The 14,635-nt window shown below is 46.8% G+C and overlaps 1 protein-coding gene across 5 annotated transcripts; it reads left to right on the forward strand.

Annotated features, from left to right (window-relative positions):
- Window positions 1-4: 4 nt before the first annotated feature.
- NME6 (NME/NM23 nucleoside diphosphate kinase 6) lies at window positions 5-7,055 on the forward strand. 5 transcript variants are annotated; one of them, XM_008703848.2, is made up of 6 exons: window positions 5-268; window positions 2,421-2,517; window positions 4,292-4,394; window positions 5,667-5,706; window positions 6,128-6,288; window positions 6,552-7,055. In XM_008703848.2, exons 2-6 carry the CDS (start codon window positions 2,428-2,430, stop codon window positions 6,737-6,739), a joined length of 582 nt encoding a protein of 193 aa, XP_008702070.1. In that variant the 5' UTR covers window positions 5-268; window positions 2,421-2,427; the 3' UTR covers window positions 6,740-7,055. The 5 variants fall into 5 exon arrangements, with proteins under 5 accessions (XP_008702070.1, XP_008702069.1, XP_008702071.1 ...); XM_008703847.2 differs by having other exon boundaries at window positions 204-340; XM_008703849.2 differs by having other exon boundaries at window positions 205-324.
- The last annotated feature ends 7,580 nt before the right edge of the window (window positions 7,056-14,635 follow it).

The following is a 14,635-nucleotide window of genomic DNA, read 5'->3' on the forward strand; positions in this document are numbered from 1 at the left end:
GGCAAGCACTGGGGAGACACAAGGGCCACCGGCAGGACCGGCTCCTCGGGGTGCAGGCCGCCCCGTCTCCGCCCGGCCGCTCCCGCTGCACCCTCTCCTCGCGAGCCCCACCCACACACACCCGTCCTTGGCTACCAGCTCGCTCCGCGACCTCCCGGCAAGGACCCCCAGCAGGGCTGCCCGGCCGAACGCCCGAAGGACCCCGCTGGGGCGGCGCAGGCTGGCTATTGCGGTGCCTGCCTGCCGGGGCTTCGCGGTGGAGGACCAGGTGAATCCAGACCGGAGCTCCGGCTAGGCAGGGGCCCGAACGGCCCTGAATCTGGGGTGCGCTTAGGCCCTGGTACGAGGGCCAGGAGTCGCGCGGCTGCAGGCCCGGAGAAATGAGGGGCAGCGAGGAGAGGGATTGGTGTCAAGGAATGGGGCTGAGAACCTGGGGGGTTCAGGGAGCTGGGCCTCAGGTGTCGGGGTGAGCGTAGGAGATAGAAAGCCGAGACAGAGTTGGGGGATTGCAGGTCCCCGCGGCGCCTGGGAGGAGGGGGGGCTTGGTCACCGCCCTCCCGGAAGCCGAGAAATGGGCGCCTCAGGTGTGGAGGCGAATGCCCAGGCAACTTCTGAAATTTGTGATGCTCTGATGGAGTGACTTTAAAGTTGAGCGAGTTTCTTGACCTGTCAGCATTTGTTTTAAACCGGGGGACCAAGACAGTCGTTACTTAGCTGGCATTAGGAAAGGAACCACGTCCTTCCCTGGAGAGCTCCTGACAGCTTGGCCTTGCAATAGCTGGATGAGCTTCATTCATTCATTCATTCATTCATTCATTCAACAAATACTGTTGAGAGACAGCTGTGTACTAGGCAGTCTGCATAGGTACTGGAAATAAGATGGTGAGCAAAACAGACCCCTGCTTTAACAGGGCTGACCTAACGGGTGAAGATGTAACTGAAGAAAATGTCCAAAAAGCTATATAGTAGGGGAAGTGAGCTAAGATCTAGTGGGCGAATAGGAGGTAACCAGAGGAAGCACATTCTGGACTGTGGAAACGTCTCACGCAAAGAGTTAAGGAGGGAAATGATAGGATCAGATTTGATTTTAGTTCGCTGGCTGCTGTGTGGAGAACAGGTGGTAGAGGCTGGCAGGAGTAGAAATTGAGAGGCCATGGAGGAAGCTGTTGCAGAAGTCCAGGGAGGGTTGATGATGTCTTGGACTGGCGTGGTGGCGCTGGAGAAGGAGAGGGTTGTATGGATTTGAGATCTGTTGCTTAGGTAAAATTGCCAGAACTTGGTGATTGACGTGGATGTGGAGAGTGAGGGAGGGGAGGTGTCAAGGGTATCTCTCCCTAGATTATGGTGAAGATTCCGTTTGCTTTTGGGTTACTCACATCCTGGGATATTAGGGAGAGTGGGTTGGCTGATCTTGCACTAGTTAGACTGGACTGAGTTTTGTGGTTCGAGTGGAGCATCCAGCTGAAAGCTGTAGAAAGGACATGAATACGGGAGACCCTAGCACTGCCTTTAACGTGATTGTCAGGCTTTCAGCCTAGAAATGAGAGTGTTGTCCAGACCGTCCCTGTGTGTGTTCATGGAAGCCTTCTCCATATTTGTTGGCAAATTTAGGAGCTCCACCAGATAATCTTTTGAGACCTAGTCCTTAGTCCTGATCAGATGATCCATTTCTCACATGTGAATAGCAATTCGCAGTTGGGTGAGACCTCATTCTCTTAGTCCAGTTTCAAAAAATACTTTTATGTTCCTTATATCATTTCCACATTTATTTATTGAGCTCTTACACCATGCTAGGCACTAGAAATACGAAGATGGGCAGAATAAGACTATATAGGTTCCGTTAGTCAGTTAAATTGACATTTGTCGTAGGCACTGTTTCAGCTGCTTCAGATACAAAATGGTTACAACTGATCCCTGACCTTGGAGTTGCATGTCCACAAGTCTTGCCATTGAGGACAGCTGAATGTATTAAAGGATTTGATTTGAGCAGGGGAGATCCTGACCTATCTGTAAGATTAGATAAGAGATGGTATGTATCCAGCAGACTTCTTTGGGGGTATCCTGGCAACATCCCAATTCTTGTCCATCCAATCTTCCAATTCTAGATTGATGGGAGCACACTATGGGATAGAAGGCCTTATGAAAGGAGACAGTTATTGTACCTTTGTGGCCAGGCTGTTTAGCAATGTAAGTTATAAATCCTCTAAAACACAAAGAAAAGTTAGAAAGTGAAGGGAATATTGGCAGAGACAGGTAGTATTTAAACTTGAATTTCTCCTGAATAGGTAACTCCTTTGTATGGAACTGCAACAGGCTTTGAGAGTGAGATCGCTGTGGGCTTGCAAGGCTGCATGGCTCTGGAGTAGGGAGGGTGGGGAGCACAGCACTGATAGGTCCCTAATCCAGCTTTCTGATGGCAGGAGTGAGATGACCTCGATCTTGCGGAGCCCTCAGGCTCTCCAGCTTACTCTGGCCCTGATCAAGCCTGATGCTGTTGCTCACCCCCTGATTCTGGAGGTAAGAAGGAGTCCTAAGCCTCTTACTGTATGCCCTGGGCACTGCTTCCATGTCTAGTGCCACAGGGCCGCTTGTGAAGACTGACAGCACAGTGCTGTGCAAGATGCTGTGGAGGCAAAGCTAAGAGCCATGGACTCTGACCCTAAGAAGACTAAAAATCTACTGGAGAATTGGGGCAGATTACAAATATAAGGATCCAATACAATAAGAAGAACCAAACCTCAAGACAGTGTATGTATATTAGTTTTCTATTGCTGTGTAACAAATTACCACAAACGTAGCAACTTAAAACAACATTTATTATCTCATAATTCTAGAATTTAGAGGTCCAGTAGGCTCAGATGGGTTTTTCCTCAGGGTCTCACAAGGCCAAAGTCAAGGTATCAGCTGACCAGGTCCTTAGCTGAAGAATCTACTTCCAAACTCATTCAGGTTGTTGGCAGAATTTGATTCGTGTGATTATAAGACTGAGGTCCCCATGTCCTTGCCGCCCTTCAGGCGAGGACCACTGTCAGTTTTTAGAGACCGCTCACGTTCCTCATCACATGGCTCACTCCATCTCCAAGACAGCAACAGTGTGTTTAGTGCTGCTCGTGCTTAAATCTGACTTCTCCTTTAGCCCCTAACCAGATAAAACTCTGCTTTTAAAGAGCTCATGGGACTAATTGGGCTCCTCTTGAGTAACCTCCCTTTTGATTAAAGCAAAGTCAACTGACAGGGCGCCTGGGTGGCTCAGTTGGTTGAGCGTCTGACTCTTGATTTCAGCTTAGGTCATGATCTCAGGGTCATGGGATCAAGCCCTATGTTGGGCTCCACACTCAGCAGGGAGTCTTAAGATTCTCTCTCACCCTCTCCCTCGGCCTCTCCCCCACACATACTCTCACTCTCTAAAATAAATAAATAAATCTTTAAAAAATAAATAAGCAAAGTCAACTGATAGCAACCTTAATTACACCTGCAAAATCCCTTTTGCCATGTAATGTAAAAATCATATTGCTTCATATTCACAGTCCCGGAAAGTAGGGTTCAGAATCTTGGTGGAACTGGCGAGGGTCCTTGTAGGGTTCTACCTGCGGTAGCTGGATGAGTACTAACTGAGCAGCTCTGCTAGGTGAGCTCGCTGTGGTGCAGAGGAAGACCAGCGCGGTCAGGAATGGCAGCCTACAAGTGTCGGGACCTGGCCAGGCTCGAAGGATGAGTGGACTTCGGTTAGTGCACAGGAGGACAGATGTTCCGCAGAGGCAGGAACACGTGTGGTGGATCCAAGGGCCAGAGGCCGGCTGGGGTGATGGGACTAGAGAATTGGAAGAGGTAGAGGGCAAGGAAAGTACAGCCTTGAGCACCGGGCTAAAGTAGTTGTACCTCATTCCATGAATGAGGTTCTGACCAGAGTGTGACGTGTAAGTTAGGGTGTTTTTAATCCGTCAAGTGTGATGGTTTGGAGAGAGTGGGACAAACTCAAGGCAGGACCACTATCAAGAGATTTTTATGATGGTCTGACATATGGGACATGTGGGCTTCAGCTAAGGGGCTGTAGGAACGGAGGGGCAGAGATGGCACTTCCTGCCCCCTGCCCCCGAGCCTCATGCTTTGGCCGTGTGACTGAAGGTCTTTACCTCACCCCACCTTCTTTGTCTCCTGACCCAACCATGGGACAGACCCTCAAGTCCTGGGCTCTGATGGGTCTTCATGGTTCTTTTGGTCAGCCTGGGTCTCCTAATGACTCACGTGGTCCCTTTGACCGATTTTTATCTTCGACGTGGTGTTTATCCAGGCTGTTCATCAGCAGATTCTGAGCAACAAGTTCCTTATTGTACGAATGAGAGAACTTCTGTGGAGAAAAGAAGAATGCCAGAAGTTTTACCAAGAGCATGAAGGTAGGATCAACGGTCCTCTCAATGGGACGATTCTCTATCCCAAGATGCGTGCAAGAGAGATTTTTAGCTGGATGCACAGTGGCAGGCTGTCTCTGACCTACCAGCCGTCAAGCTGCAGCCATTCTTCTGAAGTCTTGCTTTATACACAAACTTTTCATGATTATCAATGTTTTAAAGATATTTTCTGGGGGCGCCTGTGTGGCTCAGTCAGTTGAGCATCTGACTCTTGATTTCGGCTCAGATCACGATCTCAGGGTTGTGGGATCGAGCCCTGCATCGGCTCCCCACTCAGTTCAGAGTCTGCTTGTCCCTCTCCCTCTGCTCCTCCCCCCACTTGGTGTGCTCTCTCTTTCAAATTAATTAATTAATTAAATATTTTTTTAAATATATATTTTTTCTAGGAGGGTTCCACTTCATAGTCCCAACGAGAAATTTAGTTTTATGTCCTGATGATATCAGTAGTTAATCAGTAGTTAATAGTAAATATTTACTCTCTCAGACATTGTCCTAATGCTCATGGTTTCATAACTTTCCCTAGAGCCCTATGACTTAGGTATTGTTAGGTCTCTAGTACACAGATTAGGAACCTGAGTTAGGGAAATGAATGACCTACCTGAAACTGCACACGTTGTGGGGCGCCTCGGTGGCTCAGTCATTAAGCGTCTGCCTTCGGCTCAGGGCGTGATCCCAGCATTCTGGGATCGAGCCCCGCATCAGGCTCCTCCGCTGAGAGCCTGCTTCTTCCTCTCCCACTCCCCCTCCCCATGTTCCCTCTCTCACTGGCTATCTCTGTCAAATAAATAAATAAAATCTTAAAAAAAAGAAAAGAAAGAAAGGAGAAAAGAAAGAAAGAAAGAAAGAAAGAAAGAAAGAAAGAAAGAGAGGGAAAGAAAGAGAAAGAAAGAAACTGCACACATTGTAAATGGTAGAGCCTGGATTCAGACCCAGGTATGTCAGACTTCAAGGTCCTTCTCTAAAACAGTTTTTATTGTGGCGCCTGGGTGGTGCAGTCAGTCGAGCTCAGGTCATGATCTCAGGGTTGTGGGATCGAGCCCCACGTCAGGCTCCACGCTCAGCATGGAGTCTGCTTCAGACTCTCTCTCCCTCTCGCTCTGCGCCTCCCACCTGCATGCTCTCTCTAAAGTGGATGAATAAATCTTTTTAAAAAATAAAATAAAATAAAACAGTTTTTATTATTCCAAGTGAGGAGGCAGAAGTACAAAAAGTTCTCTTGGGCACCAGTGTCTTGATGAAGTTACTCTCTCTTTGCAGGGCGTTTTTTCTATCAGCGGCTGGTAGAGTTCATGGCCAGGTACTACTCATTTTCATTTCAGTATCTTTATCCACCAAGATTTATCTCCCCCTGCTCCCTAATTGTTGATTTCGTTTGACACTCTTTAAAGTTGTAATCAGTGTTAAGTGTCTCAAGAACCATGGCTTGGGGCCATGACTCAGGCAACCCTGACCTGGTGGCACCTGTCTCATGATGGTTATTGGTCCAATGGCTATAGAAGAGTATTGTTGAGTGCTACTTAGCAGCTCTACTGACCTTTGTGGCCTTTCGTGTGCTCCCATAGTGGCCTTCCATCACCGATGACTTGAAGCAGCATTGGTACTTAGCTGGAAAGGCAGGGTAACTCTCAGGATGTATGTGCCTTATTAGTGCTCTGCTCACAGTGTGCGCTCCTGGACCACACAGCCAGATTCCTGACATGTGTTCCTTCTGTACACAGTGGGCCAATCCGAGCCTACATCCTCGCCCGCAAGGATGCCATCCAGCTCTGGAGGACACTGATGGGACCCACCAGGGTGTTTCGAGCACGTCATGTGGCCCCGGATTCAATTCGTGGCAGTTTTGGCCTCACTGACACCCGCAACACAACCCATGGCTCTGGTGAGTCTGCCACTGTCCTCAGCCACAGATAGGGGAGGATGGTTTGCGGCTGGTGGTCAGGCCATACGGTGGAGTTGAGAGCCAGTGAACTTTCCTCCCAGTTGCATTTATGGTCCTTTGTGGCCATCTCAGCAGATGTGGCCCCGGGACTGAGGGTCAGGCAGAAGTAGAGGCTCAGGTTTCTGAATCTGATTATGACTGCCTCTTGCCTCCATCCTGCATTCCCTATGAGAACCCTTTCTCTTTCTTACCTCCCCTTACAGACTCTGTGGTTTCAGCCAGTAGAGAGATTGCAGCCTTCTTCCCTGACTTCAGTGAACAGCGCTGGTACGAGGAAGAGGAGCCCCAGTTGCGCTGTGGCCCTGTGCGCTACAGTCCAGAGGGAGGCATCCACTGTGCAGCCGGGCCAGGAGGCCCAGGACCAGCCAGATGCAAGCCTATTGGTCTGTGAAGACTGGTGGCATTGCCCAGCCTTTTCTCAGAGACCTCCTGGGGCCAGGGAGGCCTGGGGATCGTGGGGCCCTCTCTGCTGGGCACCACACTCACCTGAGGATCTAGCTCCTCAACGCCACCTGCTCTAGAATCTAGCTCTCTATCTACCTCTTTTCCAGAATGTTCGTGGTGATTCAGAGGAATAATGGCTCCTGTTTTCTCTGAGAACTAGTCATCTTTTTCAAGGAGTTTGCCTAATTGACTTGCCTGAGAAATGCAGTGACCATAAGCACAATTTGGCCTATCTTCCTCAATAAAAGTCAGTGTTCAACTAAGTCCTCAAGGCTAGGAGCACTACTGCGGGTGCTTTCGCTCTCTCCTTAAGTGAAGTTATTAAACCTGTTCCGGGGGCACCTGGGTGGCTCAGTCGGTTAGGCATCCGACTCTTGATTTCGGCTCAGATCATGTTAGGTCGCAGGATCGAGCTCAGTGCAGAGTCTGCTAGAGATTCTCTCTCTCTTTCTCGCCCTGCCCCTCCCCCTACTTTTTCTCTAAAATAAATTTAAAAAAACAAACAAAATAAACTGTCCTGAAGCCAAGTTTCTGGCCTATGCTAAATGGAGAGAATTGTGTAGAAACCTCCCGGAAGGTTCACACACAGGGTGCAGCTTGTCCAGTGCATAAAGGTGCCCAGTGACAGAGCTGTGTGTGGGCCCGAATCCATGCTGGGCACTGGCATAGGCCTGCATCCTAGGGGAAGGGGCACCTTCGATTTGAACAAAGGTGTGTCTGCCCAGTAGACGCATGTTTTTATGACTCACGTTTTTTCTGATTTGCACAAAGCCACTAAAGTTAGCCATGTCTCTGTTGTAGATGACAATGACTGTTACCTATTGCTGCATTAGAAATCACCTCAGAATGTAGCGGCTTAGAACAATGATCGATTTATGCGTCTCTGGATTGGCTGGGTGATTGTGCTGGTCTCACCTGGACGCACTCCTGTGGCTGTGTTAAGCAGGTGGGTCCGACGTGGTTTTTTATCCGAGCTGCTTCATAGCATGATTGTTTCAGGATTCCAGGAGACCAGGCTGCCCATTCACAAGCTTATCAAGCTTCTGTTTCTATCATGTGTGCTAATATCCCACTGGTCAAGGCAAGTCACGTGGCCAAGCCCAGAGTCCACGTGGGAAGAGACTGCTCAAGGGCATGGATACTGGGAGGTGTGACTCATTGGAGGGCCGTTACTATGACAATCTACTGTACAGGGAGTAGTGAGGAACCTTGAATTTATATAGAATTTGTGAAAACAAATATTTGCACAAGCTAACAAAGGAGATGAAGAAATAGCGCAAGAAGGAAGGAAAAAATCAGGGATGTGTGCCGCAGGAAAGTCAAGAGAAGAGAGTGTTTCTGGAGAATGAAGCAATGTTGAATATTGTTGAGAAGTCCAGAATGATGAAGCCTTTAAATACCCTCTAAATGTGGCAGCATGAAGGTCAGTGTGACCTTGGCAAGACCAGTGCCTCTCTGCCAGTAGGGGGGGATACCTTGCATGGAAGGTAATGGGCTGAAGCATCTACCCGGGGGTTAGAGTTAGATGTCTGGGAGTCAGAATCTTCTCACATCTGAATCTATAAATGTGTCTGCATATGTTCCCCTCTCCTCTTCTCCTCCTGTTACAACATAGGAAGTGTCCCGCTTCCCATTAAGCCAGTCCTTCCATGTGCTCTTTTGGTTTTTGGAATCCCACCTTGCTCTTCCGGTTTTCTGGTCTCTACTGCACTTTTACCTTCCTCTGCTGAGTCCCTTCCCTTTGAATTCAAACATGTTTTGGTGTCTCCCATCTTTCAAAATCTTTTTAGCCCCACTTTCCCCATCAGCTACCACTGTTTCTTCATCTCTATACAAACAAACCACACCAGTTGTCTGCTCTAACAGGCTCGTCCCCCACACTGCAGCCCACTCCAGTGTGGCTTGCATACTAAACACTCCAGAGGAGACTGGTTTCCTCATGCCTTTCTCACTGTTGCCCAGTACTGTGCCAGACCTACTTTGTAAATAGCGCTAGGCCATCCACACCCTGGTCTTTGATATCACTTAGGATCCCTCCAACTTTAAAGTCTTTAAATCCTACTTTTAAATCATAGTCCTCTGTATCCCTCTCTCACGTCTTCTAAACCTACACCAATCGCTCATCCACTCTCCTAGGTAACCTTTTCATATATTCTCTCTCTCCAAACCTTCAACAACTTCTTCCTTCTTCTCACTGTCCAGCTGTTGACCCTGCTTCCTCTTTCAGGAAGTTAACAAACAGCCAGGAAAGAAACTCCTTAGACGTCCAAGACCTTACTGAGTAGCTACCTGCATCTGTGTCCATGTAGTCTGCTTCCCTTCTGTTCAGAGGAGCAATGGACAAAACTTCCAACCTCCTGTTTAAGGCCTTCCCCATTTTGTGCAGGGAAGGCCTTAAACAGTCTGCTACCTATTCAGGGCATTGCTCCAGTAATTATTTCCTATGCTTCCTGCATCATCAGGAGATAGAGCTTACAAACAGGCTGTACTTTCATTAAAAAATAAATAAATAGGGGCTCCTGGCTGGCTCAGTTGGTAGAGCATGCAACTCATAATCTCAGGGTCATGAGTTCAAGCCCCACGTTGGGCATGGAGCCTACTTAAAATTTTAAAGATTAATTAAAAATAAAAAAATAAAAACAAACATTTCTTAGCACCACATCTCCTTCATGCCACTGTCCCATATCTCTGCTCACCTTTATAGCAAAGCTCTCAACAGAGTAACCTAGAGCAACCTAGAACCAGTGACTTTCAGTCTAGACAAAATGGTGTAGACCCATTTATCTCTGCTCCTCCCTGCTGAGTACAAGTATAAACCTGAAAATCATGCAAGAAACAATCAAGGAGAACTCTGAAAGGTTCTCTGAAGGAGAACTGGTTTGAGACTTCCAGACTAGAGGAACAGCATAGCAGCAGGGCATCTTAGATCTCCCCACATGATAGAACAAGGTGATCCAGACTAGGAATTTCCCAAACCCTAACCCGGCAACAGGTGGCAGCCCATCTGGCCTATTTTTTCCCATGATTAAACAGACTAAATAGAAAGTCCAACTCAAAGCACCAGGCAAACGGACAGGAGGATTGATCAGGAGTGCCAGCTATCAGTAAGCAGCCAGGGGAAGCACTCTATTTCCTAGCCAGGTCTGAGGCTACCCTCCCCCATGGAAAAATACTAAGGTGGTGGAGTAGCACCCACAAGGAGACCAAAACAAGTGCCCTAAGTTCAAGTTCTGTGACCAAAGTTAGACATCTAAGTAAAAGTCAAAGGTAAGTTCCAAGATCCAAGTCAATCCCATGTCTGAGTTCAATGTCCAGGACAAGTTGAGTTCCAAACTAAGGTTCCAGTCTAAGTCCCAGGTCCCCCACTCTATAGCTAGGATTCTGGTTCAGATCAACATTCCAGATCCAAGGTCACGTCCTGGTGTAGGTCTGATTTCTAGGTCTGAGGTCTTGACATGAGGTCAAAGTCTCAGGTTAGAGGTTGAAGTTCAAGTAATAGTTCCAAGGTCTAGGTCCATCACCAAAGACCAAGTCTGAGGACAGGTCCAACATCACAGACAAACAGAGTTCCACAGTCGAGATTTGATGTTCAAGTCTAAGGTCCATTTCTATGTCCAAGGACCAGTTTGAGACCTAAGGGCCAAGTCTAAGATCCAGGCCTAAGTCTGAGTTTCCAGGTTCGAGGTCCAGGTCCAGAGTTTGAGAACAAGGTCCTTAAGTCTACAACATTTAAGGTTAAGGTCCAGGTCCAAGATCCATGCCCATCTCCAGAGACCAAGTCCAACATAAGTATCCAAGATCAAATGCAGATCCATACCCCACGTTCAGGTCAAAGGGCAGATCCAAGTTTAAAAGGTTCAGTGTTCAAGTCTGAGGTCCAAGATACAGTTCTAATATCAAAGCCCATGTCCAAGGACCAGGTTTAATGTCAGGACTAACTTACAGGCCAATTCCACATCCAACATCTACAACAAGGTTCAGGAGCAGGTCAGTGTTCAGTTCCAAAGATTGTATCTAAGATCCAGATCCAAGTCAAGTCCATGCTCCATGTCCAATATCTATGTTCATATTTGAGGCTCAGGTCCAATGTTAGTGTTTAATGTCAAATCTAGGCCCAGGTTCACAGTCTCGATTCAAGGCCCATGTTCAAGGTTGAGAAACACTCAACTACTTCCAAAGTCCAGGTTTAGGTCAAGACCCAAAGTCTGGATCCAAAGTCAGATCCAATGCAGACCTCCAAGGACCAGGTCCAAGGTCCAATTCTGGGTCTACTTCCCAGGTCTAAGTTAAGTCCAAGATTCAGATTAAATCCATGTCTAAAGTCCAGGTTGAATATCTATACAGCTTGAGTTCCAGCTCCAAGATCCAGATCCACATTTTAGTTCCAAGGTCATGTGTAATCCATTCTGAGTTATAGGGTCAGGGTCCAGAAATGAGGTTCAGCTTTAAGGTCTGATAGTCATATTTGAGATTCAAATCCAGTACTGAAGCCTAAGTCTAAGAACAATATCCAGATCTGAGGTCTAGGATCAAAGTCCAATTTCATTGCCAAAACTCACTGGTGAGGGGCGCCTGGGTGGCACAGCGGTTAAACATCTGCCTTCGGCTCAGGGCGTGATCCCGGCGTTATGGGATCGAGCCCTGCATCAGGCTCCTCGGCTATGAGCCTGCTTCTTCCTCTCCCACTCCCCCTGCTTGTGTTCCCTCTCTCGCTGGCTGTCTCTATCTCTGTCGAATAAATAAATAAAATCTTTAAAAAAAAAAAACTCACTGGTGAGGTCCAATACCTTGTTCATAGATGCAGGTCCAAGTCAAAGATCCAAATGTAAGCACAATTTACATTTTTAAGGTAAGGTACATTGTTCAAGAAAAAGCAAGATTTGAGATCCAGGGTCACCTGGGTGGCTCAGTCAGTTGAGCGTCCAACTCTTGATTTTGGCTCAGGTCATGATCTCAGGGTCATGGAATTAAGCCCTGTGTTGGGCTCCGTGGCAGCGTGGAGTCTGTTTGTCCCTCTCCCTCTGCTCCTGCCCCCACCTCTCTCTCTCAAGTGCTGGTACATGTCTAATAATCAAGTCTAATGTCAAGTATATGTTCCAGGTAAAATCAAAGCCTTAGGTCTAAGTCCAACATCCAAAACCAGGTCCAGATTTAGATCCAAAGATCAGGTCCAATGTCATGTACAAATTCTGGTCCAAGGTCCAGGTCCAAAGTCCAAGTTCATTTACATTGTCCAGATCATGGTCCTAAGTCCAAGATGCAGACTGAAGTCTGAGTCCCAGGTCCAAGGCTGAAGCATGAGTCAGATCCTTGACCAAGATCCAGGTCTAATGTCAGTTCCTAAATGCTGAACAAATCCACGTCTGAGGTTCAGCTTCAAAGTCCATGTCCACATACAAGGTCCAGCTCCAATGTCCAAGTCAAAAATCCAGGTTCAGTTCCAAATTCTAGTTAAAGGTAATATATAGGAAACTGGGAAAATCTAGGTCCAAGGTTCAGGTCCAGTGTGCATGTGCATATCTAAAGTTCATACCTGAGGTCCAGGTCCAATGTACAGTCCAATGTCAGGAACAAGTTCCAGGTCCTATGTATGTCTAAGTTTCAGGTTCAATGTCCAGGAGAAGGTCAAAGTTCAGGATGGACATCCAGGTCTACATTCTTGGCCCAAGGTCATGTCCACATCCAGGTCTGAAGTCTAGACATGGGGTCAGATCCATGGTCCAGGTATAAAGTCCAAGTCCTCTGTTAGAAATTCAGATTCAACAACCATGGGTACCTGGCTGCCACAGTCAGTTAAGTGTCTGCCTTTGGCTCAGGTCATGATCCCAGGGCCCTGGGTTCGAGCCCCACATAGGCTCTCTGCTCAGCAGGGAACCTGCTTCTCCCTCGCCTTTTGCCTGCTGCCCTGCCTACTTGTGCTCTCTTTCTCTCTCTGTCAGATAAATAAATAAAATCTTTTTTAAAAGAATTTCAGTTTCAACAACCAAATTCAAGTTCAAGATCTAAATGCAGATTAATAAGCAAATACCATGTCTAAGTTTAGGTCTGAAGTCCAGGAATGTTCAGGTACACAGTTCAGATATGATAACGAGTTTCAAGGTTCAAGTCCAAGTTCAAAGACCATGTTGATGCCCAAGGCCAAAGACCAGGTTGAGATTCAGATGTAATTTAAGTCAGGGTCAGAGATCAAGGTTTGAAATCCAAATTCAAGGCTCAGGAACAAGGTCTAAAGTCTACTTCCAACACTGAAGTGCAGGTCCCGTGGTCCATGTCTACGTCAAAGTGCAGGTCCAATGTCCACAACCAAGGTCAGGTCCAGGCTCACATCCAAGTTGAGGTACAAGGGGCATGTCCAACTTTAGAGGAGAAGGTTCAAGATAAAACTTTAAGTTCCAAGGCACAGTTCCAAAACCCAGATCCAGTCCAAAGACCAGGCCTAATGTCAAATCCAATTCCAATGTCAAATTTAGGTCCTTGTCCAGAGTGCCTGGGTGGTTCAGTCAGTTAAGCAACTGCCTTCAGCTCAGGTCATGTTCCCAGAGTCCTGGGATCAAATCCCACACTGGGCTCCTTGTTCATCAGGTAGCCTGCTTCTCCCTCACCCTTTGCCCTTCCCCCTCGTTCATACTCTCTTTCACGCTCTCAAAATAAATAAATAAAATCTTTAAAAAAAATTTAGGTCCATGTCCAAATCCAGGTACTGGGTCCAAAGTCCAAGTCCATATCCAAAATCCAGGTCTGATCTCCTGATCAAAGTTTCAGGCACTCTTCCAAAGGTCAAGGTCTAGGTCTAAGGTCAGGTTCAATGTTCTGCTCAGGTCAACATCCAGTTCCAAGTCCAAATTCCAAGTTCCTATACAGAGTCCAGGTCAATGTCGTTAAAGATACCACTTTACACATTTATGGGTTGAATTGTAGTCCTCAGAAATTCATGTGTTGAAGACCTAACTCCCAGTACTGCAGAATGTGACCTTATTTGGAAACAAGGTTGTTGTAAATGTTATTAGTTAAGATGAAGTCATACAGGAGTGGGTGGACCCCTAATTCGATGACTGGTGTCCTTATAAAAAGGAGAAATTTGGCACAGATACACATACAGGGAGAACTACCATGTGAGCATAAAGACAGAGAGTGGGGCAATTCATCTACAAATCCAAGAATGTTGAAGGTTGCCAGAAAAACACCAGAAACCAGGACAGAGGTAAAAATTGATTTCTCCTTCACAGTCCTCAGAAGATATCAACCCTGCCAATAGCTTATCTTGAATTTTTAACTTGCAGAACTGTTGCAGAACAGTCCTCAGAAGATATCAACCCTGCCAATAGCTTATCTTGAATTTTTAACTTGCAGAACTTCTGTTGGTTAAGTGAGCCAGTTTGTGGTACTTTGTTATGGCAGCCCTACCATATAACACTCATGCTCCAGATCGAGGTCCAAGGTCCAGGTCCATGACCAAGGTCCAGATATAAGCTCAGGTCCAAGATTCTGGAAAAATATAGGTCAAAAATTTAATTATAAGGCTGGAGCCTGAGATCTAAATATTGTCCAAGGTCCAGGTGTCTAAGTCCAGGAGAAATACCAAGGTCTAAGTAAAAGTTTCACATCCACTTATAATTTCTAGCTTATGATCATTTCCAAGGAACTGGACAAATCCAGGTCCGAGCTGCATGTCCAACATACATTTGTAGACCTAAGGTCCTGATCCAATATCTATGACTAAGATCACATCTAGGTGCACATATGAAGTTAAAGGTCCAGATCCAAGGTCCAGTTCCGAGGTAAAAGTGAATAAAGACATACCAACAAAGTAATCTTTTACTTTTACTTTCTTAATGTGTCTTTT

Source organism: Ursus maritimus, unplaced genomic scaffold (assembly GCF_017311325.1).
Source record: "Ursus maritimus isolate PB19 unplaced genomic scaffold, ASM1731132v1 scaffold_14, whole genome shotgun sequence".
Classification (NCBI taxonomy): Eukaryota; Metazoa; Chordata; class Mammalia; order Carnivora; family Ursidae; genus Ursus; species Ursus maritimus.